A 27,891-nucleotide genomic window follows, 5' to 3' on the forward strand; every position below is an offset into this window, starting at 1 on the left:
AAATGGTAAATGGACTGCATTTATATGCAGTTGACAGCAAGCAAGCCCTTATTATGCCCATTGACCTGCACACCTAAAGTATCTCTTGCAAGAATAATAGCAACAACAATAGTGTGTGATTTTTGAGAATGTAGAATGTTTTGAATGAGTCTGGAAGTTTCCCCAATGTCCACCCTCTTCACTGTTCCCCTCTTCTCTCCTGCTCCATCTCTGATGTCTTCTCCTCTCCACCTCCAGTTAAGTGAGGTGGAGGTGAACGGGCAGATTGAGCAGGTGTGTGAGCAGGTCTACAGCGAGATGCAGGCCCAGGCCATGGAGGCTGCCATGGACAGCATGGATACCATGGACACCCTGCCAATGCCAGGATGCTTCCGGATGCGAAGCCACAGCTATGTGAGGGCGATTGACCAGGGCTGTGCTGGGGAGGAGGAAGGAGAAGGAGGGAGGCCGCTGCTCCTGCTTCCATCCTCCCCACCACGCACATCTGCCACCACTGTAAGAACCATCCAGAGCAGCACAGGTAGGGCATTTTAAGGCCAGAATGGATGATCAGTCTGAATGTGTTTGTCATGTGTCTTTTTTCCGTATTTAACACAGTTGTATCCAAACATTTCAGGGGCCATATAGAGAAAATATCCCTGTGCTGTGAGCCTTTTGCTTTAAGAGACTATGAGAGAGTTTAAGCACTTTAAGATTGTTTAGTATTGTTTTAGTTTCAGCACTAGTAAGAATCTTTCAGCACTATTAACTTTAACTCTCCAGAAAATACTACCCCTAATGGGAACAGTGATGTTGGGCCTTGGACTGAAGAGTTGCTGTCAGGTTGGGTGTAAGTCTTGTAGTAGGAGTCTGCAGTCCCTGGATCAGGGAGGTGACTGTCAGTCATCTTGGACCTCAGTTTGACTACAAATTTCCCTATTTACACAATAATATTGACACTTGGGAAACTGGGGATTATTTCTCACAGAGTTGGAGAAGTGTGTCATCACTGATTTGCCCCTATCATTGCCACTGTAATGACTAACTCAATGCACATCTGATAGAATGCATCCCTGTATTGTGCATCAGTTTCTGACAGGGAAGTACCAAATTTGTTGTGTTCTTGACCAGACAAGATTCATATTTTTCCCCCATCACGTCGCCCAGCTGGGTGGCTCTCTGGCACAGAATGCTTTCTGATGTATGATAGAATACAATCTCATGGCCTCTCCTCCAGACTAAATTTACTGCACATCAGGGATGCCATTGTATTCTATTCACCTGTCATGGCCTGAGCACCACCATTTGTAAGCCCACACAATATCTCCCAAAGAAGATTGACTTTGCTTGTGACCGGTATTGAAAGAACAATCTACAAGAAATCACACATATGGTGGGACACCTAGTGCCCATGATAGGAACTGAATTTTAATACAGCCAACGGACCAAATATAATGAAAATCAGAACCAGAATGGGCTTTACTGTCAAGCATATGTGTACATACAAGGAATTTTGCTCAGGTATAAACATTGCACTCAATGTAAAGAAAAAAACCTGAACAATAAGTTAAATAGTACAAAAATATAAAATAAACAATAAACAATATATACGAAGAATGATGAGGCAATAAACAATGTATACAATGAAATTTACAATGTGTGTTGACAGTGACAGTGAGTAGTGAATGTACATGTTGTGCATTAATGGATTATAAATGGCCAATCAGCAAATGTTTTGGTGTCAAAGGTTTAGTGACGTTGTATGACTAGCTAACTGTTCATCAGGGTGATGGCTTGTGGGAAGAAACTGTTTTTGTATCTGGCTGTTTTGGTGTTCCGAGATCTTTAGTGCTCACTACAGGGAAGAAGTTAGAACAGGTTGTGTCCAGGATGGTCTGCAGTGATGCTTCCTGCCTGTTTCCTCAGTCTGAAGGGGTGTCAGTCCTGAATGGAGGGCATGTTGGTGCCAATGATTTCCTCAGCAGTCCGTATACTCCATTGCTGTCTGTTCTTGTCCTCAGCTGATGCAGAAAGTACATCATCTGTTGCACCTTCTTGATGATTGAGACTATGTTTGAGGTCGATCTTAGGTCCTGAGACATACTGGATCCCAGAACAGGAAAAAACCTGAAGGTTTCCACAGTGGAAACAATGTTTTTGAGGATGGTGATGGGCCAGTGTTGAGGGGCTTCTCCTGAAGTCTACCGTCATCTCCACAGTTTTGAGTGTGTTCAGCTCGATGTTGTTGTGGCTGCACTCATAAGAATTTAAAAATAACTCATGGCCATATGAATTAAGTTGTCAGAGTGTACATGACCATGGTTTGGACACCTACTAAAATACAGTATATACTAGAGGTACACAGTGACATTATTATGTGTATCTGTATCTGTTGAACCAGCAAAATTATCTGTCTCTGTATTTCAATAGAAGGTCGAAAGTGGCCGTGGTTTGTACTGCAAGTCATGTTAAACCAGGCAAATGTATTTTTTAACCTAATATTCATTGGCAGTGCAATTGCTGTTCCTTCAAAGCATCAAAATGATTGAATACTGGCATAGAGTAATTAATTATGAAATAGTATATTTCTAGATCCTCATACTGTACTTTTCATCTCATCTTTTGCATTGAAAATACACTATTGGATCAAAGTCATGCCACTGAGCCCTGATGTGCAAACAACATGGCTGCTATACATTTAACCAGGAAAGAGGACAAAACTCAATTAAACAAAAATAACCAACAATAAATAAAAATAGCTTTGGACACTGTGGCTGGGTACAACAAGCAATATTAGGCCACTGAAATGCAATAACTGCCACTTTAACAGTAAAAAAGCAGACAACACTGCTCAACATGGTTTTTACACACAGTGCAGTTCACACAAACATGCTACATTGCTAGGCAACACAGTGTGTGTGGTCACCCATCTGAATATTATTCAGTGAGCCTTGTGCACCGCAAAGTCCTCAAAAATCTGCTCTTGGTTCAACTTTTTTGCATGTCCATTTTCAGTTCAGTTTCATATTATAACCAGTGCACCCAGCCTCTCTATCCCACTATAACCAGCACCTTGGCGTGCTTGCTGAGTGGTGCATTAAATCAGTGATTAATTGAGGTAAATGCATCCTTTTTAGCATTTTAAGCTATGCTGAGGGACACCCACTGAGAGATCACAAAGCTTTTCTAATATGCCAGGTCTGACTGCAGGGAGGGAGGGACAAGAATGGCCATTTTTATCTTTTGGCCATTCAAATAGTGTATTCAGGTTTGGGGACATGCCTACTACTGTATTTCCTGTGAGATTACGCAAATGAATCACCTATTTCTGTTATTTCTTGTTAATTACTTTACTTGATACTTGATTAAATGAGCAAAGAAACGTATTGAAAGCTGAAAGCACAATTCAGCAAGTAACATTAATCCAGCAACATGTCTAAAAATGGTGGGCAGGCCCAGCTGCCCCAGATTTTACCTTAAGATGGCAAGAGGAAAAGATCTTGGTATGTGACTCATGAAGACGAATGCACACTGGGAGTTCAATGGTGGAAAAAACATAGGCACTGCTCGACAGAAATGTGGGAAAAAATGATATTGTCAGATGAGTCATCCTTCACCATCTTCTCAACAAGTGTGAGTGCATGTGTGATGCACAGCAGCAGTACAGGGTTGAATATTTGACCCATTCAGTGGAGGGCTCTGTTACCTCTGTTACATTATGTGGGGCATTTTTATCCTGATAGATACACTCTCTTCCAGGATGACAGTACTTCCATCCACAGGTCATGGGGCTTACTAAAAGGTTTCATGAGGATGAACATTTTGTGAATCATATTCTATCATCACTACATCTCAACCCAGTTCAATTTTTGGAGATTTTGGAGCAATATGTTAGACAGTGCTCTCCACCACCATCATCAAAATGTCAGTGAGGGAATATCTTGGAAAAGAATGCTGATCATACCTCCATTAGAGTTCTACACACTTGGAGAATCCATGATAAAGAGCAATGAAACTGTTCTGAAGGCTCCAGGTGAAATAGCACCTCATTAACACATGGCTGGTTGACTTTTATTTTCATTTGTCATCCACTTGTGTCTGCATTACTTCGAGTAGCATTGCACTCAGTGCTGCTTGTCCTCAAACAGATTTCTGTCTGCGTTATTTCACATTCTAGTACAATCTTAAATATTGTTAATAGGATGGAGACTGTGAACAATGTTTGCATTTTTTCAGTGAAAGATCACTTCCAGTGCCAGCACTGAGTGCAACACTCCAGAACAGCACTCTAGTGAGTCAGAGAAGAAGAAATGATTCATCTCTGTGAAAATATGCATTCCATCACTAAATGGTATGTTTTCTTACACTTGCATATGACTGACATCAACATGAAACTGACAGGGCGTTTGCTGAGAAGGCCACTTACATCGGGGAAGGTCCACCGAGCGCTGAACTTACTGTGCTTTAAGTACCACAAAATCCAATCAGTTGATAAAATAAATCAATTCATTCACTTTAATTTACTTTTTAACCTTTTAAGCCTGACTCTTATTATTTTTGAATTAGTCTCTTTTCATTTTTTTTCTCTGTTCTTGCTCACTGGCAAATCATTGTGAGTAGCAAGCACACTGCAGCTTTAGTCTGGGAACAGTATTCAGATCTGTGATGATATAATGAGCCAAATTAATCAGCTCCCCACTTCTCTCAAGAGAGCTGACAATTATCTGGCCCCCATTTTTAAATGACTTCTTTCTGTGGAGTCTCATGAGATAGGATGTTAGTCACATTTATCACCTAATTCTATTTTTTCTTTATATTTTTTAGATGTAGGCTAAATACCAATAAAATACCAGATTGTTAGATCCAAGTGCTAATGGATATCATTCTGCATGAAGGAGCTGCAAAAACACTTAAAATGATTTAATGTCTGTCCTTCAGAGGAGAATGTTTGCATTGTGCACTGTTTTCTAAATGTTGTTTCACAGCCTCAGCCTTTCAAAAACCTGTGTAGGTCTCAGTGGTACTGAAGCCAGTTTCCACCATGTGATCTTTTAAGTCATTAGAATAAGAACCTTTGTCAAAACCATGACTAAGTCACACTAAGTCATTATTTTTGAGATACTCTCTCATTCATTTTAGAAAGTTTTTCACTGTTTTGAGTGTTACGATTCGTAAATCAATGTGTTTTTGATTGCACCCTAGAGGCAGATAATCAGCACGAGAAACAAAGGGAGCCATTAAACACAAACGGTTTATTTAGCAATCACAAATAAACCACAAACCACAAAAAACCTGATATACCAGAAAACACAAACAGTTTATTTAACAATCACAAATAAACCACAAACCACAAAAAACCCGATATACCAGAAAACACAAAATCAGCCCAAGAAAACAAAACATCTACTACACCATGGTGAGCGGGTAGGAACAAACACTCTATGGTAGAAAGTGAACTAAGGAAGCTACACTAAGAAAACACACAATGAGAAAACCACAAAGGAGATCTGCACACAGGCGACTAGGAAACAAGACTAGATACTATGGACGCTATGAGCATGAGGGAAAATGGCTGGAAAGTCTAGGCAAGAAGCTTTGACAATCTGGCAGGGTGCCGATTCCGCCACACTGCTTAAGACAGGAGGAGAATCAGTGGAAATCAGCCTCAGGTGCGCCGTCTTAGAAAGTTAACAACACAAACAACTACACAGCGAGACATAAGAAAATAAATACTCACAGACTATAACAGTACCCCCCCCCCCCCAAGGGACAACTCCTGGCGTCCCACCAGGCCTACCAGGGTTGGCCCGGTGGAACTCCCAGATGAGCTAGGGGTTCAAAATAAAACTTCGGGGAACACAAGAGCGTTCCTCCGGACCGTAACCCTCCCAGTCCATCGCGGCAATCCTGCGACAAAGTCCACCGCAATGTGAGACCACGGGCAGTGGGGAGCCAGGAGGGGCTGGAGGAGACTGGGGGGAGCCCGATGTGACGCCTTGCCCCGGGCACAAACTGCACGCTGCGACGAACTCCCATACGTCCATCTCTATGGCTGGCCACCAGAATTTCCTCCTGAGGAACGACAGCATTCGGGCCGTGCCCGGATGGCAGGCCGGTCTAGAAGAATGCTCCCACTGCAGTACCTGGGAGCGTACTCCAGTGGGGACGAAGAGAGCATGGGAAAGACCACTGCTGGGGTCCGGCTCTGCCTCCAGGGCGTCGTGGCCTTCACGTCCCAGGAGACCGCAGCCACCACATGGTTTGTGGACAGGATGGTCTCAGGTTCCTCCTCTGTGTCGACCTTCGACAGCATGTACTGCTGAGATGTCAGGCTTGGTGTTGCGGGACCTGGGTCGGTAGGTCAGCGTAAAGTCGAACCGACTGAAAAACATGGTGTACCTAGCCTGGCAGGAATTCAGTCTTTTGGCTGTTTGGATAGACGCCAGGTTTTTGTGGTCAGTCTAAACCACAAAAGGCTGTTCGGCCCCCTCCAGCCAGTGACACCACTCCTTGAGCGCCATCTTGACTACCAACAGCTCCCAGTTCCCCACATCGTAGTTCCTCTCTGCGGGGCATAACTTTCGGGAGAAGAAGGCACAGGGGTGAAGACGCTGGTCTGGGGCCGCACACTGGGACAGCACTGCACCAACTCCTGTGTCTGAGGCATCCACCTCCACCGTGAAATGCATGGAAGGATCTGGTGGGATGAGAACAGGAGCAGCAGTGAACAGAGTCTTGACATATGAACGCCTGTTTCACCTCCTCCAACCAGGTGAACCTCAGTTTAGCGGAGGTGAGGTGGGTGAGCGGCGCCACCACGCGGCTAAAGTCTTTGATGAAAAGGTGGTAGAAGGTGGCAAATGCTGAAAACTGCTGAAGCTGCTTGCGGTTGGTAGGAGTGGGCCACTCGGCGCATGCCTGCACCTTCAGCGAATCGGCCCTGATCTGCCCGCTCTCAATAATGTAGCCTAGGAAGGGAACTGATGACTGGTGGAATGTGCACTTCTCTGCCTTGACAAACAGTATGTTTTCTAAAAGTCTCTGAAGAACCAGGTGCACGTGTTGGACATGTTTGTCCTGGTTGCGAGAGTAAATCAAAATATCATCCAAACAAACAAACACAAACCGGTCAAGACAGTCCCTCAATGCATCTTTAACCAGGGCCTGGAAAACAGCGGGGGCACTGGTGAGCATGAAAGGCATCACCAGATACTCTAAATGCCCCAACAGTGTATTGAAGGCTGTCTTCCATTCGTCCCCTTTTCTAATACACACTAGGTGGTAGGCGTTTCTCAGGTCTAATTTAGAAAAGACCATCGCCCCCTGGAGGAGCTCTAACAGGGCCGAAAGAGGGGGTAGGGGGTACTTATTATTAACTGTTATGTTGGTTAACCCCCGGAAATCGATACACGGACAAAGCCATTTATCCTTCTTCTCCATGAAGAAAAAACCTGCCCCGAGTGGAGAGGAGAAGGACTGGATGATGCCTGCAGTCAGAGACTCACGTGTGTATTTCTCCATAGCCTCCTGCCCAGGTTTTGACAGGCTGTACATGCGATTGGAGGTTAACGGGGCTCCCAGCAGGACGTCTATGGAGCAGTCATAAGGCCTGTGGGGAGGCAAAGATAGGGCCCTATCCTTCCTGAAAACTTCGGCTAGGTCGTGATAGACCTTAGGCACTGAAGAGACGTCCCGGGGGCATGGCCGCCTCCGGAGTCTCTGCTCCAGTCGTGGGAGGAATGGCCAAGCGCAGACAGGTGGCGAGACAAAAAGCGCTCCAGCTAAGAATTTTACCGGTAGACCAGTCGATGTGATGGTTTTGGGCTTTGAGCCAGGGATGACCTAACACCACACGAGCTGACGGAGACAACAGGATTTTAAATTGTAGTATCTCGTGATGATTACCCGAAACAACTAATTTAAGGGGTGCAGTGATGGTCGTGAGAAGCGTTTACATTAATTCCTTTAGCTAAAGGAATAAGGGGAATGTCTGCCTGAAGTGCAAACCCTGAGTGGAGGAAATTATTAGGGCTGAGCCGGATAGTGTGTATTAGAAAAGGGGACGAATGGAAGACAGCCTTCAATACACTGTTAGGGCATTTAGAGTATCTGGTGATGCCTTTCATGCTCACGAATGCCCCCGCTGTTTTCCAGGCCCTGGTTGAAGATGCATTGAGGGACTGTCTCGACCGGTTTGTGTTTGTTTGTTTGGATGATATTTTGATTTACTCTCGCAACCAGGACAAACATGTCCAACACGTGCACCTGGTTCTTCAGAGACTTTTAGAAAACATACTGTTTGTCAAGGCGGAGAAGTGCACATTCCACCAGTCATCAGTTCCCTTCCTAGGCTACATTATTGAGAGCGGGCAGATCAGGGCCGATTCGCTGAAGGTGCAGGCATGCGCCGAGTGGCCCACTCCTACCAACTGCAAGCAGCTTCAGGAGTTTTCGTGCTGAGGGAAAATCCTCATTGGGTAACTGACTGTCTTCACGCTCTGTGATTGGCCAGTCACACACAGCGCCCACCCCTCTCTACACAGACACGTCTCTAGCTCACGTTGCTCTCTTCAGTACACCTTAGGTTTTCTTCAGCTCGCCTCTATTTCGGTTTGTATGATATTTAAAGTTACTTGGTGAACTTGTTTTGTAACATACGCAGTGCATTTGACAAGACAGAGCTGAAAACGGCTCGTGTCGCGTCGGTCACTGCCTCCACTCCGGTCAGGTTTTTTTTTTTTTTACCGTCTGCTTGCTCTTAGTTTGGCTGGTGATATAAAGTCAGTTGGAAAACTTTGTTTGTACTGAACGTGGTGCTTTTGAGAAGAACACAGTGAACAAGGCTGACATATTATTTCCCTGTTTTCCTGGATGTTTGCATGAATCACCAAGTTCACACAGATCATTAAAAAATAAACAGTCTTACAGACCACTTACACACTTACACACATACAGCTGAACACACAAAGTAGCCTATATTAACATTTTTATTGTATATCAATTTCAGACTTAAAATAATGTACAGATTTAAGTCCACCCATTTCCGTTAGGCCACGCCCACTCCGAGTACAGATACAGATACAGATAATTTAGAAGGTTGAACAGATACAGATACAGATACAGATACAGATAGTGGTGTACTCGCTCATCCCTAGAAATTATCCTCGGCTCCAGAGTCTATCAATACATGTAGTGGCCAAACGCCACTAGTGGAGGTTAACATGGCCTGCAGCGCAAAATGAGAATGCATGGATGCCATGGAACTGGTTTGGCCTGAGACAGTATGCCTACTTTCACTGCCGGGCTGACTCTTTTTTCTGAATGGGGCACTGGGCTACACGATGCGTTGTGTCCCCACAATATAGAAAAGCCCCGGAGCCGAGCCGATTTAACCTCTCTGCCGGAGTGAGCCAAGTGCAACCCAGCTGATTGGGTTCCTCTCCCGGGCAGGGAGACGGGAACGAAGAGTGCTCCATGGCCAAGCGCCTGGAACTGGTTGTCTTGGCGGATGGCTAGTTTCACTAGATCCTCAAAATCAATGGGAATATCCCAAGACACAAACTCACCCTTAAACTTTTCACTGAGCCCCTTGGTAAATGCCACCTTTAAAGCCTCCTCGTTCCAACCTGTACTCCGCCACGGACCAAGGTCCCTGACGGAGATCCAGCAGTCGGGCCGAGACGTTCCCATCATGATCTGGGTGATCAAAGACCGAGCTAAACTGCCTGATGAAGGAATCAAAGCTCAGACCCTCAAACCCCGGCTGACAACTCAGTGCCTCCGTCCAGGTTAACGCCTTACCCCTGAGTAACGCAATCATGAAGAAAATTTTTTGCCTGACTGGTGGCAAAAGCTTGGGGAAGCTGGGAATAGGTGAGCCAACATTGTAACAGAAAACCATGACACAGTGTCACATCTAAATCCCCTGAAAAGGGTTCAGGATTGGAGATGGGAATGTCTCAAGGGGGGTTAAGGTCTGCCGGGGCTGGAGCTCCAGAGGCCAAGGGCGCAGCAGCGAGCCCAGCCACTTGCGTGGTTAGCTGATTTACCTGCAAGGCCAGCTGCTGTGTGATCTCTAGGAGGGAGTGTAGTGCATGGTCGTGGTGGCTTAGCCACTCATCCTGCTGGTGTAAAGCAATTTGCACTGCGGGATCCCCGTCTCCAAGCCAAGTATCCGCCCGGTCCATATTGGCCAGATTGTACTGTTACGATTCGTAAGTCAATGTATTTTTGATTGGACCCTAGAGTCAGATAATCAGCACGAGAAACAAAAGGAGCTGCTAAACACAAGCACAAATAAACCTAAAACCACAAAAAAACCAATATACCAGAAAACACAAAATCAGCACAGAAAACAAAACATCTACTACACCGTGGTGAGCGGGTAGGAACAAACACTCTATTTTAGAAAACAAAGTGAGGAAGCTACACTAAGAAAACACACAATGAGAAAACCACAAATGAGATCCACACACAGGCAAGTAGCTTTGACAATCTGGCAGCATGCTGACTCCGCCACGCTGCTTAAGACAGGAGGAGAATCAGTGGAAATCAGCCTCAGGTGCGCCGTCTGCTCACAGCACCACCAGACCACATCTCCACTGCAGACGAAGAGAGAAAGTTAACAACACAAACAACTACACTGTGAGATATAACAAAATAAATACTCACACAGACTATAACACTGACATGCTAAGTCATTATTTCAAGATAAGTAAGTCATGATTTTGAGAAAGTTTCTTATTATTTTGAAAAGCAAAGTCATTGTTTTGATGAAATGTCTCATTATTTTAAGATATTAACTCATTAGTTTTTGCGATACTGGGTCATTATTATGGGATCCTGAGTCATAATTTCAGTAAAAACAGTTATTTCATATGAAACATATATGTGGCCAGATGCAAATATTTAAGACTTGCCTACAAAAAAAATCAGAGAAACTGTGGTTGAAAAAGACAACCAGGGTTCCTTGTGAAACAATGTAGGTCAATGGTTTATAACACGGATCAGCTCAAACCTCATTTTGTTATTGTCTTTGTTTTAATCTGGACTAGAGTTTCCTAAATTGCATGACTGTGCTCACTGCAGAGATCCCTTTGTCCTCAACAAAACATGTTAATTTATCAATGCCTTTGGATGGTTTAGTTCAGTAACTAGAACTGTTCACACAGGATCAGCCACAGTGCCGCTGTGTGCTAAGAGGCAATTTGAACTGAAAGTTCAATACACCATCCTGCAGGTAGACACATAACAAGAGAAAGAATTATTAAACACTTCTCTTTGCAGTTACGTGCATAACTGCACCCTGTTGTATGCTGTAACAATGAATAAGGAATCTCACAAAGATCATCTTTTAAAAGCCAAAAAAGGCTGCCAAAGGCTGCCTTCATGCATGGTATTCAGATGAGAACATGCCAGAGTGGATGCCACAGGGGACTTGTTGTAATGTTGTCAGTTTGGTATTAGGATAGTCTTTATTTTCAAAGTGCTCAACTGGAGATGACCTACATTTGCTGCTCCCCTGGGAATTCTTATATACTGTAGTTAAAGGTATACTATGCAGGATTTTCCTAAAACACATAGACTTATACAAAAGCAATACCTCTCAATCAGCACTTACGATCCACTACAAGTGTCTGGTGGTATATTGATCTGCAGAGTCCCTGCCCTCTGCCTCTATTTTCCTATTTAGTGTGAGAGCTGGAACACATCTCTCACACACTGAGTTTTATTCAACTTTTAAATTCCATTCATACTCATACATTCATTCATTCTCTTTCCTATATTTCCAAGTCTTCATACTACTTCAGATACTTCTCCATATAGATTTAAGTTGAACTGAGTTTTGCTCCAGCTTCTCAACAAACCTTAAAATATTTTACATCTTTCCTACATCCTTTGTACTATTCAACTTTTAAGGCCAGCAGTGCAGTTTAGTGTCAGCTTTTCAAGATCCAGCATTCACGCCTAAATGTTTTCAGAAATCTTTAAACAAAAAAAAAAAGAAAAAAAAAAAATCTTCGACATGCTCACACTCCCAACAATTTTCACTCCACATACATAATTCATACATCAAAACAGGAAAAAATGTGCCGGTCACAAACGTACAACTGCTGAAGACTACCAAACAGATTTACACCTTTGCCTTCCTAATCTTCAAAGTGGGCCCACCAATTGCAGCGATGGTTCCCACACAGGGAAACAGAAACAGGCACTTTTTTTCTGCTCCAATTCACACATTTTTACACGCACACATTTCACACAGTGTGCTCAGCATGGTCTCAGATTTCTATTTCACCATTTAGGCAAGTTAGCCAAGTTTAGGAGTTAGGGCTCTATTTTCGTCCCTGCCTCTGGCGGGGCGCAGGGTGCGCACCCTGCGCAGTGGTATTTTCGTGGAGTGTAGGCGGGCGCACAGCGCACTTGGTATTTTGGTAAACCAAGGCACACAGAGGTACGCCAGGATGGGCGTTGCAGCGCAGTAGGGGGAGGTGTCGGCAGGATCAGCCGGCGGATTTGGATTTTCAGTCCATTTCAGTCCACACTGGCGGCGTAAAAGTGCGCTGAAAGCTCGCCACCCCAGACCTGGTCAACTGTGTGCGCCAGCAGCGCACCGCTAGGCAAGTAGTTTTTAGTAAACCGGCAAAGTCGTGCGCCCACGTCACCAATACCTCACAGGCAGATTTCCACAGTGTCTGGCATTTCACTGCGATCAATAATTAGCAACAGTCACAATTCAATGCAACTATCTGAGTCAGCACATACAGTCAGACCTAAATTTATATATTTTGATCAGTATCTCATCTGACCACATCGCAAGCGCATCCGGCACGCGTAATGGTCACTCAACCTGACCGAATGTATACAGGTTAAACAGGCATGCAAACAAATCAATTAACATCGCTGTGTCAACCAGAAATAGCCGTGTCATCCTACAGAGCATATACTATACTATATACTGCATCTATCTCAGAGCACTCGAGAGACAGAGAGAGACAGACACAAGGAAAAAACCTAAGTGATGATCGTTGTCTGCTATTACCCACATCATTTCATTCCAAATACAAATGTTATCATTGTAATGCTTAACATTATCTACAAAGATGGAGTACATCACTGCTTTGAGGAGGAGGAGGAGGCCGAGGATTTACCATCTAAGGACCTCATATTTAGACATGAGTGAGCAGGAGTGCAGGTCTTCTCCTGGGAGAAGTTTGGGCGTCAGACAGTTTCCTGTGCGGGCTCAGTCATCCGCGAAACTTCCTATGCGCCTCGCCAGCGGCGTTTTTAAAGGTGAGGCCAGGAGCTGGGGTGATTGGTGAAAATTGGACTCAGCTGTGTCAAACCCACTCCACACCTTCTCCCCGCCCTCCTTCTGAGTTGCGCCGCTGGGTGGGACTGAGATGAGAACGGGGAGTAGTTACGCCCGCAGCGCAGTGCACGAAAATACCGAAGTCTGCGCCGCCACGCCACTTCGGTGAAGAGGACCTGACTTTGCACCGCGCCGGCGGCGGAAACGAAAATAGAGCCCTTACTGTCTTTGAGGTAAAAGCAGAAGCATGAGAGGTGCACCTCAGGTAAACTCTATGAATTGAACTCTGCAACCCAGGAGTCCAGCAGCAGTTACCATCGCCATGGCAACCTTTGACTGCAATTGGGAACACAGAGCTGATTGAGATGAGCTAATTAGTGCAGCTTGACACAGATACAGACACAGCCGCCTAGAATGGCGACTGGTCTGTGACAGGGCTTATACAGATCCGTAGCAGATCCCCACTGGGTTCCCGCTAGGTCCTCGGCTATAATGAGATCCCCCTGGATGACAAAATGAACTATATGTCTATTCTGTGCCATGATAGTGCCAAAATATGAGTTATTCTACAGAACTGTATGAAAAATAAGATCAATATGAGTGGGAGATTAATGATATACCACAAGAAATAACATCACAGACCAACTTTCATTTGGTTCTTTTACTTTTGTATATAATTGTATCTATAACATGACCTACTGAAATGTCCATCAAAATGAAGCTGTTAGTGTTGATTAACATACGGTCAGAAGAAACTAGTGTCTAAATCTCACAGTAACATTGTTCAGGTGTCACTGGATGCATTTGAGATTTTGCAGAAATGTCAGTGCTGTTGTTCTTTTTGCTGTCCACAGCTGGCTGTGTCAGATTATTTGCTTAGTTTATTAAACACCTGGATTACGACACAGCAGCTGAAACAATAAGTCAGTCTTTATATTGTCAAAGTGATTTGCGCATTTATGCATGTTTCACAGCAGTCCTAGAATTGGCAGAGAAATGTGTTAGTCAACGTGAGTGCATGAAAAATGAAAGCCAGTGGGAAATTAATGATATACATTAAGAAATGATGCTGTGCACACACAAACAAATCAGATGCACTCTTCTGTGCACCTGTCACTCTGTTTAAACAGACAGTGTGACAACAAACATCTCATGTTATTCTTGGTAGGTAAGAGAGCCCAAACTAATCATTAGTGTCTTATGGGTCAAAATTGGCTGCGTACTTCCCCATGAAAAAAGAGAAAAGTCAATTTAATTTCCAAAAATAACACTTTCTTTTGGTCAACCACACAAGAAGACTTACACTATGAACAAGCATGAATAGCAAGTACTGAAGTACAATTTTGAGGTACATATACTTTACATGAGTATTTCAATTTTAGGGAAATATTTGTATACACTTTTAACTGGTCAACATTGAGATTTGACCACCCTGGGCCGTCCCACCACCCTTACTACTGTCCACATACTCCTTACATTTAGACATATCTACACCCAATTAATCCTAAAATCTCCACTAGGCAACTCCACTAGGCAACCACCAACCAACCTTGCCAAGAAGGTTAGGTGGTCAGAATCGAATACCTGGTTGAAAGTGAAATGCTGTGAACACCCCTGCATTATACAAATGAAAACACAAATGTGCATATAAATGTATATACCTACCATACCATGCATACCTAATGTTCTACGTACTGCCACCTGCTGGTGGGGGGTAATATAGCAAATAGGTGATAATGTTTCCTGTCAATGTTTTTTTTTTTTTTTTGGTTTAGAAAGGTTAAAAATATGGGAAATTTCCAGGAAAATATTTAAATGGAAGGACAGCAGGAGTGAACAGTGAAATGCGGGAGAATCCCAGGAAAAACGGGAGGGTTGACAAGTCTGCTTTTATATGCTTTTTAAGGTATTAAGCTGAATTTCTCTCTCACTCTTTCACTGTCTTTCACCTATATATGTGTGTGTGTGTGTGTGTGTGTATGAGAGAGAGAGAGAGTGTGTGTGTGTTCCTCTCTTCTGAACAATTGTCAAAACTTGATTTTAGTTTTAATTCACAATCAAATCCTACATCTATCTCTCTATGTAGAAAAAGTTGTACTGGTACAGAAAAATGTTCCACACAAACATTAAAAATGTTTTCATTTTCTTTAGCTATTTTTTCTTCATGTCTGTTTTTCACTTTCCTCATATCAGGTTATCTATCAGGTTTTTCATTGTCACTAATTTTAAGGGTGGATTTACACAAGAAAACATCACTCCTCTAGACCCGTGGTCTGATCCAAACATCTGACATGTGTTGTGGAAATTTCTTCGAAGCACTCAAAAACACATCAAATAATGCACAACAAACAGATGTTTGTGAGTTAAAAGATTATTATTGTAGCTGCAAGCAGCAGTCTCAAAATGGTTTTCACAAAACACATTTGTACAGCCATCTTCCAGACAACGAACTTTCTTCTGAAGTTACCCAACATTTGACCAATTGGCAAGGAACCATAATTAATGACCATAACTTCATTGGCTCATTAACAGCTCCACCACAAAATCTGTCCAATTGCCACTAAGTCATGTTGTGAACATGCAGTAACCACACCTTCTCATATTCTCTAACACATGAACATACACAGATGGGACACGTAGACCCACCCCCCACCCTGTGTTTATCCTTCACAGAACATCTGTTTTTCATCTATTTTATGTCCCCACAGCTTGAGTTATACGTGTCGACACACACGCAGAAACACACACAATTATACTGGTTCAATACAGCTTCAATTTCTCTCATGCGTTTTTTTTTTTTTTTTTCCAGAAAATGCAAACAATCTAGTTTCTTCTAATTTTGCTTTGGTCAGGACACTTCTGGGCTGCAACCTTTGGCCTGTGAATGTGTAGTCAGCATACAGGTGGAGTCGGTACTTCATAATTACATTATTATTATGATTTGTATTTACTGTTGAATATTATGCTATTAGTATATGGAGTCGAACTGGGGAGAAGGGGCCAAGTTTGAATGTGGTGTTTATGAAAAACTGACAATGCCTGCATATCATACCTTAAACCAAAAGGATACATATACATGCAGATAAGCACAAATGTGTATGTATATATTATTCAGTCATGCACACTCTCACACATTCCTCTGCTGTCACAGAGTACAGTAGAGGGTCAGCTCCACTTCCACATGACTGGACATTGTGCTGATAAATATTAGTCCAATGCCCACTGAACTGAATTATTCACTCAGGCTTATTGTGCAACTGAATTATCACCACAGGACTTTTACAGCTTCATTTGGCATTTTTATGTTTTGACTTATCCACAGTGTAGTATATTTCATCAAACATGAGTTCTGACCCACAAGGCATGGAAACACAAGAGGAAACATGCTGTCTCTCTGAAATGATAACCCACCAGATGACAGAACATCCAGTGTGGCATTTGGATAGCTGTCTCAGCTCTTGCTGTTGCTACCAAGAGAAAATGTCAATGACCAAGCAGCATTTTGGCTGCTACAAAATCATATACTGCGCAATAACATCATTGTCCTGTTATGTGCAAAATATTCCTGCTGACTGTTGGTCAGTAGCGCTCATGCAGTTCGGTTTTACCAAAAAAGTGATGTCACATATTTGATTTTCTTACGTGTATTTTTGTTATAGAGAGCCTTTTACGGGGATTGACACCGTGGCTTTGAAACTCAGAGCTTGGAATAACACAGACATCCCATTTACACCTAGTATTGAAATGAAGGCATATCAGATTGATATCAGATGAGCCAGAGCATATCTGGAGGTGAATTATCAGTGACACGAGATGGAATGTGTTTACTTTGTAAAATATTTAACCATATCATGATCTTTCCCTAAAATTTTCCAAGGTGTTTTTGCTTCCCAAATTAATGATGTGGGTTGTGAACCCTGGTCTCTGATGTCCGGGTCCTGTGCTTTATACCCCCATCATCCACCCATACCTAGTCACACAAACCCATACAGCTCTAAAACTCACTAATTCCGAATTTAATTGTATTTTGTTTGTTTAATCTGAAAAACCTCAAAATAACAATTTGCCATTTTTCAGGGAGTTTGTGCAGAACTGTTTCTTTGTTGTGTGACTTAACTGATTGAGTGTCTGCTGGCCCACCAACTGCTGCCAGCCAAAAAATAGTCGGCAATAGTAATAAGCCCGCATAAAACAACAATGTTGAGTGCATTTATTGCAATGAGAGCCAGGTCAAATGAAAAATTACTAACTAGACAAAATGGCCATAAGAAATTGGGTGGTGGGAGAAAGCTCTGATGAAATTGAACCATCTGAATACATACAGCTGAGGCGCCAGGTCCCACAGGATTCTTTTCTGTGGCAAAATTGAAGCACATTGTTATTTTAAGCTGGATGATATGACTTGGGTGTTGACAGAGCAGTCCATTAGAGCTGAATCACTGGAGCCTGCATTTTAAAGAAAGGTTTCCTGCTGTAGTTCCCTGCTGATGTCCTTGACGGGAGAGAGCAGTGGAGCAACTGAAGGATAATGATGTATGTGGTTAATGAGAGAGAATGAATAAAGATCAACCCTGGAAGAGAGACAGAGAGAAGGTATGCAGGAGAAGGCTCGAACACCTGGATAGAAAATAAATACAGGATAGAAAATACATAGACACACAAAGATTAGAGTCCACCAAAGGGAAAGAAAGGCTTAATACCAATGTGACTGAAAGAGCGAGAAAGGGTAAGAGGTTTCATTACTAAAATGCATCTTAAATGAGGTCAGTCTGAGTTAAGAAGCAGAGCAGGGTGATGAGCTGAGTAAGCCCACTTAATCACCTCTTGTCTTTGTGCTTCCTCACAGATCCAACTTTCCCACCAGCCTCTCTGTGTTTTCCAATGAGCTGCTGAGGGCACACTCGACATCAGCCGTCTAACTTTCTCCATATTCACATAAAGAAAAGGGAGATTAGCCTTAAAGTAATAGTCTCTCAAAAGCCTTTTAGGAATGCCTTCCCTCAGTATATTTGACCTTTGCTGCATGCGATTCATTTCCCTCAAGTCACTCTCTATTATACACCGACGAATTAAAACAAAAAGGCCACAAGTATCTACTGTATAGTTTTGCCAGGCTACTCCAGAGAGTTGTTGATTCACTTTGGAAGCTGTAGTTTGTGCTGTTGTTCAACTATATTTTACTTTCTGGTGTTTTCAATAGTCTGTCCACCTTAGCTGACAAAGGAGCCAACTAAACATGCATTAGTTGTACCTCAGTGTACCTATGACAGAGACAACTGAGTGTTTTTGTATTTTCATTCTGTGGTTGGCTGGCCAGGTAAATCCACAAGCACACACCAGTGAGTGGTATTTAAGATAAGATCAGATAAGATAAGATCAGACTTTATTGATCCCACACCAGGCAAATTAAGTCATTACAGCCAGCAATTATTGCAAAAAGCAAAATCAGTGGCACAAAAGGGTCAAGATAAAAAAAAAGTATACAGGATACAGAATAGAAAAACAACTAGTACATTATGTACAGATTGTAAAAATACTAAATGGCATAAAAATCCTACTGCCCATAAAAGTACTATTGCCAATATTCCTGTGAGAAAACTACTAATGTCATTTGTTGTATTGTACTTAAGGGATACTGTTGCATAGAAATCTTGGGTATCTGGGGCCCTGGGGACATATCCCCTTTGTGTCTCCTTTAGGTTGTCGCTGAGTGGCTTGTTTCATTGTTTTAAATGTGCAGAGTTGTTTGGGAAGGTCTTTATACATGCAACCTTCCCTTAGCAACAGCCATCACTGATAATAACCTACTGAAGCTGATACAGATTTTGGATTTTAAGAGCTAAAAAATAATCAATATATCAGCAAGTATTCAGTTTTTAACATAAACCCATGAGATGGACAATGAGTGAGAAAGTTGAAAAATGCCAAAAATGCATATTAACACAAACAACAAATATAACAGTATTTCTTTTATATCAAACTACTTGAAAGTGTATCAGTGCAAGAAGAGAAGAAAACGAAAAACAACACACAACACAACAATAACTAAATCTATTCAACAAAGCAGTAAAGTTCATTATTTTTTCTTATTTTCATAGACATTAAATGAAAACCATAAATAGCATATTGTAACATTCAACATACAGAAAACATATGCAGTACAATGACAAATATTGGGGGGGGGGGGGTAATATCCAAAGCCTTCCTCCTAAATCAAATTATGTATTCTTTATGTTCATTACCACAGCTCTGTCTCCTTAAGTTAAGTTATACATTACTGATCCCCACAGGGAAATTCATCATCTGCATTTAGCCCAGTCGGCAGCCACTGAGCAGCACTTGGGTTTCTAAGCCAGGAAAAGTCACCAAAAGTGGAGCGCCTGGGAGGAACCCATGCACACTCTACACAGAAAGACCGTACTGCAGCCAGGAATCGAAAACAGGATCTTCTTATTGTGAGGCAACAGTGCTTGCCACTGAACCACCATGCTGCATATTATTAATCATATTTGGCTTTGTATGAGTCCATGAATTATATTGACCAGTCTTATTTTGTTGGAGGGTGGAAGCTACTTGCTCCATTGATAATTACTCTATACGTTATTTGAACCAGTTATCAATACTGTATTTTCCAGTTCATTAAGTCAAAAATGTAGATCATCCACTCAGCTGTGGTTAGCAGCATACCCATGTCAAGTCTTTACAGTACCATCCTTGACAATGTGTCCCACATATGTTTTACATTTAAATCATTAAATCATCTATATTGATGCAAGGCTCCACAGATCCAAAATGTTGTCTTTTCGGGGTTAATACTTAGAGTTAGATGCCCTCTTCTGATTTGTAAAATTAGCCATGCTGCAAAGATGACTCTGCCCTCTTTTGTGACTTCATACTGAAGATTTCAGTGGAGTCTGACCTAAGCCTGAACTTGCCTTGCACAGAGCCAGGGCCCCAACCCCCTTTGATTGATTTTCAAATGTGTGCAGAAGGTAGAGAGGGATTGAATTTCAGTATTTCATTACTCTTTAACACCAGATGTGGTGGCCTCATTGAATGACAGTAAGGTTGTGCTGGACATGTTGGCATGTCAGTGTTGAAACAATGAATATGAAACCAGATAGTGATGGATTGAAAAATATTTTAAAATATTTAAAAAGCTTTTAAAACCTTCATCTCCACTCAGCCACAGGGAATAGAGCCCCCAAACCATTACTGCCAGTTCCTACACAGATCTGCTTTTCAACTCTTAATAGTGTGCATCATTTTTGTTGCTGGTTAGTGATAGCTACTTACATGTAGGTGGCAGAATAGCTGACATTGACCTAACCTTGACGCTGGTGGTCATGCAGACCAGTTGAGCTGATGGCTTTTGGCCAAGTTTCAGATAAATGTATCTGAGCAGTGAAGAGGCCAGGAAGTGTATCTCTTACAGGTGCCTACTGTTCAAGGGCATGCCCGATGCTGGGAGACTCACGCAAGTCAGAAAAAGAGAAAGGTTTTGCATACTTTGGTAATTATTAATAAAAGTAGAATCTACAGTAGCAAAGAGGTCAGTGCATTACAGCTTAAAAAAAAATATATATATATATATGGGAATGTGCTACAAAACACAGACCACAAACAAATATACAAATGTTCTGCTCATTCACAAAACAACAACAAGAAGTTCCAATGATTTTCTGAGTTGTCCATACTATCCACTGTAGAGATCTCTGGTCAGCATTTCTGCAGTTCCCAAACCAAACAGTGATACAGCTGCAGAGGATGCTCTCTATGGTCCCTCTGTAAAAGGTGGTGAGGATGGAAGGAGGGAGGCTGGCCTTTTTTTTAGTCGCAGAGGGAATTGCTGGAGCTGCTGGGCTTTCTTGGTGATGTTGGTTGTGTTTTTTGTCCAGATGAAGTCTTCCTGTACTCTCACTTGATTCTTGTGTCTGTTGCTACAGCGGAGTCATTAGTGTTCAGTGGAATGTGAATAGTGGAGTTCCTCCTAAAGTCCACAATCATCTCATGTTTGGTCAACATAAAGAGACGGGTTATTGTTATGGCACCAGTCTACCAGCTGCTCGATCTCAGCTCAGTATGCAAACTCAGCGTTGTTGCTGATGAGTTCCTCCACTGTTGTGATGACACAGTTTGAGCTTTTCTGTGCAGTACAGTCATGGGTCATCAGAGTGAACCGCATGGGACTAAGCACACATCCAAGGGAGGCACCAGTGCTCAGGTTTTTTTTTTTTTTTGACCCTGTAGGTGTTGTTTCCTATGCTAAAAGACTGAGGCCTGCTCGTCAGGAAGTCCAGGATTCATTTGCAGAGTGAAATGTTTATCCAGCAGGTTCAGCTTCCCGACCAGCCTCTGTGGGATGACTGTGTTGAATGCTTACCTGAATTCTATGAACAGTATTCTGTCATAATTGTCCTATTGTCTTGTTGGGAGAGACTCAGGTGTAGGGCAGTTGAGATTCCATTCCATCTAGTTGGGGCAGCTGGTGAATTGCAGTAAGTTGTTCCAGGAGTTGGGACTTCATGTGTCTCAGTGCCAGCCTGTCAGAGCACTTTGCAATGATGCAAAGTCCACATGTTGGTAACATTTAGAGAATAATGTTTTTAGATTGGTGTCATCGAAATCACTTGCAATAATGAAGATACCATCAGGGTGAGGTGTCTGTAGCTTGCTCATCATCCTATAGCATTCACCCAATGCTCCACTAGCATTAGCACTAACATTAGGAGGGATATAAACAGCAATGATGATGACAGTGAATTTTCATGGTAGATCAAAAGGTCTACATTTGGCTGCTAGAATCTCAGCTAATGCTGAACATTGTGCAAAGATTGATAAGTACACCAGCCTTCGTTGATATAAACACACAGTCAACTGTCTTGGGTCTTACTGGAAGGTGAAGCAATCCTGTCTGACTGGAGAGCAGTTAATCTGACTAGCTGGATAGTAGGGTAGGGCATACTCTGATTCAGCCATGTCTCAGTGAAGATGAGGGCACAGCAGTTTGTCATCTCTCTCTGGGAAGCCAGAAGCAGTCTCAAATTGTGTAGTCCAGTTTATTGCTGATAGAGCGGACTTTGGAGGGGAAAGTTGACAGGAAAGCTGGTTGAGTAGGGTTAGCCTTTAGCCTAGCTTGGATGCCCACTCACTTGTCCACCTGGGCATTTTCCACAAATGTCAAGTGATGTCCTCCAAGTGTACATGCAGTGACAAAAAATTCATATACTGTACACAAAATACAGAAAATAATAGCACAATTTTAGTCACTCTTACTGGCTGCTCTGACGTAGTGCACTGCAGACTTCAGGTGCCCAAACCATATTTAGCACTTTTTGTGTACTTTGGAAACATTCTGTAGTTGGTTTGCATATTTGCAGTATGTTTCTACTTTTGATTGTGATATGTGTATTTGCAGCTCATTTGTGTATTTGGTTATGTTGTTTTTTCAGCACATTTGCATTTTTACAGTGTGTCTTCAAAATGTTGTGCATGCCTTTTCTGAAGATGCAATGCACTGAGTGTGTCCTGTGAAGTCACCAAGTTCACTCTATCATGTGTGGGAGTCAGGAAAAGTTTTTACAGACTGCTGGAGGCTTAAAAGAAAAATAGTGATACTTTAAGTATACAGGCTTAAGGAAATTAAGAGGTGGGGAGAAACTCTACTGCAACTGAGAGTTTAGAATACTTTATCTAGTTCAGAGACCAGGTCCCAAACTGGTAACACAGTATTGTTTTATAAAGCCAATTTCAAATAGAATAATTTGATCTGCATGTTGACAAGTTGACAAGTCATCTGAGCTGCATCACCAGTGCATGTATACCCTTTGAGGACCAATATTTTGACTCAGTTAACTGCCCTCTTTGGGCTGAGAGCAAGATCATGGGGTCTTGTTCATGTTTGAGGGTAAGAAGGTATGTAATATTGACAGTTGGATCATCTGTGTCACTGCTGAAATTATACTGGACTATTGCTGTGAAAAAGGAGCTGAGTTTGAGAGCCAAAGTTCTCAATTTATCAGTCATTCCCACCCTCATCTATGGTCACTATGAGCTCTGGGTAATGACCAAAACAATGGGATTGCAGATATACAAGCAGCTAAAATGAACTTCAGTGGCAGGGTGTCTAGGGTCACCTTCACAGACGGGGTGTGGAGCACATCCAAAATCACTCAGGGAATTCCATGTTGCAGCTGGACTGGGGACACATCTGGGCCCCAAAGAGAAACTAGAGAAAATAGATAAAGACAGCCATTGAGACTGCTTTTCTTCATTTGCTCAGAATTTGTTGTATTCATCAATTTTCTTGAAATCATCTGAATGCATTTTAAGTTTAAATATGATACAGAAATTACCTAAAATAAAATATATACTATTTAACATAAATGTAATTATACTATTCACCACATCACCATCATCATTGCTTGCCAATTTACTGAGAGCTTTACTTTCAAAGGATGTTTTTTGACATCCAACTGTGGTGGCTCCCTGCATTATGATGGTTAAATCGTTCCTTTCTTTACTTCTGTCACATTAAAAAGGGCTGCTCTGATGACACCATTGATAGTTATATGACTCAGATTTTTTAATACTTTCAGGTCTTCTAACACTGCTAAATTTGTTTGCCAATTTCCGAGGCTTGAAGGTTAACTGTGGGAAATTCCTGTTTTTAGTGTTTGGTAACATTGTGTACATTAAATTTTCCCGCAAATGCAAGGGGACATCAGGTACCCTTGTATGGCAATTTTGTAGATTTAGATAACAGGAATAATTAAATCTTAGTAATGCACACCTCTCGTGAACAGGTGACGTTCATCAAGCTTAAACAAGCAATTTACAATGAGATGTGCAGTTGAGAGAGCTTAGTGATTCTGACATGGAACATTCTTACCAGCATACCTCAGAAAAAAGTAAGAGAGGTTAGGGAAGATTTTCTTGTATGATGTGCATTGTTGGACTCACAATGGACAGTCAAAATTGATGCAACAGAACCAGAGATATTGTGTCAGAGATTGGGATGCATTGTGCAAATAGTGGGTAAAGGATCCGGAGCCTTTGACCACAAGCAGAGATGAGGAGTATCTCTCTCATCTCAGGAATCTTACTAATACCCCCAATTTTTTACATTTTCAAACTTGTGGTCTTCAGACCCAACCAATGCTGACTCAAGTGACATCACTTTTTTCAAATATGCAGTAGTACTGGCCAACAGTTGGAAACATACACTAATGTGGAAAATAGGTGGAATTAGCCTTTAAGACACACTGTAAAAATCTGGGCCAGTCCTTTGTACAATAAAGCAGCTAAGCAGTTTCTCAACACATAACATGTCAGTCAAAGGAGCTGACTTCCAAGAGAAAGAGGCGAAAGATCCCTCTTTCAAATGGGGCCCTAGTGAACCTTTAGCATTTTGCTGATGAATCAAAACTGAGTGATGAGCTGCCCTGACCCTGTCCAAAAGCAACCTGAATATTCTGCTGAAACACTTGAATTACGACAAGCCAACTCTGTCTGGAGACAAGCAGAGGGAGAAAGGATGGGTTCACCACTGTGGAAGACTGATTTAACAGAAAGCAAGGAGGGGGAAGGCTTTCCTCCCTGCAAATTTAAAAGGTTAAAACCTTTTTCTATGAGCATTATCCCTTAAATTCCCTGTTTAGCCCTTAGGTACCCTTACAACCAACACTCAAAGTTTGTTTCTAAGTCTCAGTATTGCAGAGACAGAGATGGAGGAGGCTGAAAACAGATGTGCAATGACAACTTCAGTTTATCTGTAACCACATAGAAGGGGGACACTAATCCTGTCTCCTAGAAATGACATATATCCAACAAATGTGTTTTGAAGGAAACATAATGCTAACTGGATTATGAGTCGTAATGAGGAAATGTTGTTAATTTACATATAGTACCTGGCAAGCCACAAAGATATTGATACTGAACGTATCAGTAAAATGTTCACTGACAATGTATTTAATTTGTAAAGCATTATTAAACTTTTTGGTCATCATGTTACTGGCAGCTTTAGGTTAAGGTTTGAGAGATCATGGTCACCACAGCGTAACTGAGAAACAATTTAGCAGGCTAACTATATGAATATAATTTCTATGAGAGGGTCGAGTGCACAGACAGCTGTCACTGTTAACTGTTTAATTTCTTGCTATACTTCTGGTATTCTGATCAGTGGGATGGCATATAAACCTTGACCTCGCACATATGCAGCCACAGTGGGCCCTTTTTACCTTTTAGTAAATCCATTGTCATTTCTGTACAACTAACTTAATCAACATATAAATGCATGCATCTGTAGTGGTTTTTCAGTGGATAATCAGTTGTGTTTATGACGCATATATAAAAAAGTACACAGTCTGAAATGTCTGCATGTTTCAGCTCTCTTCACTGAAGATACTGCAGTTATTATGTGAAGTTTCACTATGAGATTTTAAAACATTATCAGGCACAATTTCCATCCTTTTTTTTCCCAAGCCTTCATTATAGGTTGAGGATAACATAAAGGTGGAACACCATCTTTCCTGACCCCATAGGTTTATTGTATTGCTGTATTTAAACTCAGTAAGACTTTACAACAAGTGCTAACCCCGTCTGCACTATAAACAACATGATTAAACGTTATACATGTAAAGGCATTATCCAAATACATACAAAAAAGGTAGCCACAATTATTAACTGACACTCAAGATCAGGGGCCATGGTTAAACTGTCACCATGCATGCTTGTGTTACAAAAAAAAGCTCCAGAAGGGCAGTTAAAATGAGAATACTGGCTCCACTTAAAGACTTTGATTCACAATGAAAACTAACCAAAGTAACATCTGTGACTGCACGTCTGCAGAACAAATTACAACCACAACTGGACAGAGCACAGTCTTGTTATTGTAATGCTGAATGTTGTTATTGAAGTTGTTATTTTGAGGTTATAGCTTGTGCTCACAACTCTTCTAATTTAATGGTTGAAGCCACAACTCTGAAGTTGAGTCCTGGACCAACATTTTTAATCATTCAGTGAAGGGAAGTCCTGTTTTACAGGTGCAGTAGACACACAGCTACACTTTAAATATTCATGATTACTCAAGCATAAAATTGATTCATAGATGTTCTGTTGTGTTCATATCTACTACTACTGTACAAGAAAAAACATCTGAAAATGTTTCATTTACAGGTTGGGCCCTGTAAAGGCACAATGGCACCAAACGTGGAAACCACTGTGACAATAAGATTTTAGAAAGCTGCAGACAGTTGCTTGTTTATACACCGTGGTTCTTTACAAGTACCCCTTGTAAAAGAGATTTTCCTCCTCAATTGGACTTACTTGGCTAAAATAAAGGATGACAAAAAGGAGGAAGAATTTCCACCACATAACTCCCACTAAAACCACAAATGGATGTTACCCACAAATCCTGGAGGGTGAGTGGAATCATGTTAGTGTGTACATTGCAATGCATGGCAGATCCTGTCAGTGTGGACAAAGACATTTCAGCAATTGTTGAAATGTGTTGCTGAAAGTTTCCTTCGTATTTTTTTATTTGTTTGTAACCACAATTAAATATTGTTACAGTTTCAGTTTCAGTTCCTGTTTAATTTTGTTTACTGACTGTCTCTCTCTCTAGCATCTTTGAATGAGATCATGAGGTTTTCTTGTGTGTTTGGAGTCTAAAAAAATGTTGTTTAATGACCTTTACTCACAATGCTTGTAATATGGCATTTATATTGATACAGCCAGTATACATAATGTAGAGGGCGGGCTAGAGTGCCTACATGTAATTAAAGGCTACCATGGAAGACATTCTTGGTGTTGCACTCAGTTGTACAGTACAAATAAGAACAGCTTGCTAACATGTACAAACTACATGCTATCATGCTTGCAATGACAATCTTGATATGCTAATATCTAGCAGGTGTAATGTTCACCTCCATGGACTCCATTAATGTCTGCGCCACAGTGGTGCAGTGTTCGGCAAGGTAACAGCTGAGGGTAATTTTTGAGACTGCTGGTCCTGGAATAGAGATTCATGTAGTGCCTCCTAGAGGAGAGGAGGGCAAACTGTCTGTGACCAGGGTGAGATGTGTCCCTGCTGCAATGTTTTTTGAGGATGGCAAAGGAATGACCTGCGCTATTCTACCTCTGCAGAGCAGGGCAGGTCATTCCTTTGTCATCCTAGGAAAAAAATGGTATCCCTGCTGATGCTGCATGCTGTCCACAGACATCACTTAATTCACAGCCTCAGTGGCGGGGAGTGGGGAAATAGCAACTTGACAGTTTCAACCACACTCTGCAGTGCTTTTAGGTCTGAAACAGAGCAGCTGTTATATCATACTCTGATACAGTTGGTAAGCATACTCTTAATGGTGCAACAGTAGAAGTTCACAAGAATCTGAGGAGACAGATCTTCTTTCTTCAGTCTCCTCGAGAAAACAAACACTGCTTTGCCTGCTTGACCAGTGCTGAGGGTCCAAGATTTGCACACCCCAAAACATAAAGCTGGTTCAACGTGCATCCCATTGATACGGGGGTGCCACCTTGGTCTTTATGAAGTCTGTATTCACAGTGGATATCACAGTGAAAGAATTCTACTGAGAGTGAAT

At 42.0% G+C, this 27,891-nt stretch overlaps 1 protein-coding gene across 7 annotated transcripts in view; it reads left to right on the forward strand.

The window, feature by feature from the left end:
• Positions 1-27,891, forward strand: part of dlgap1a (discs, large (Drosophila) homolog-associated protein 1a) — a 140,979-nt gene that overhangs the window by 83,430 nt on the left and 29,658 nt on the right. For all 7 annotated transcript variants that reach the window (XM_076746023.1, XM_076746029.1, XM_076746030.1 and 4 more), the window contains one exon: positions 238-520. In XM_076746023.1, the coding sequence (XP_076602138.1) occupies positions 238-520 (283 nt within the window). The remainder of the gene's footprint in view (positions 1-237; positions 521-27,891) is intronic.

The sequence above is a fragment of the Chaetodon auriga genome, chromosome 12 (genome assembly GCF_051107435.1).
Source record: "Chaetodon auriga isolate fChaAug3 chromosome 12, fChaAug3.hap1, whole genome shotgun sequence".
Lineage (NCBI taxonomy): Eukaryota > Metazoa > Chordata > Actinopteri > Chaetodontiformes > Chaetodontidae > Chaetodon > Chaetodon auriga.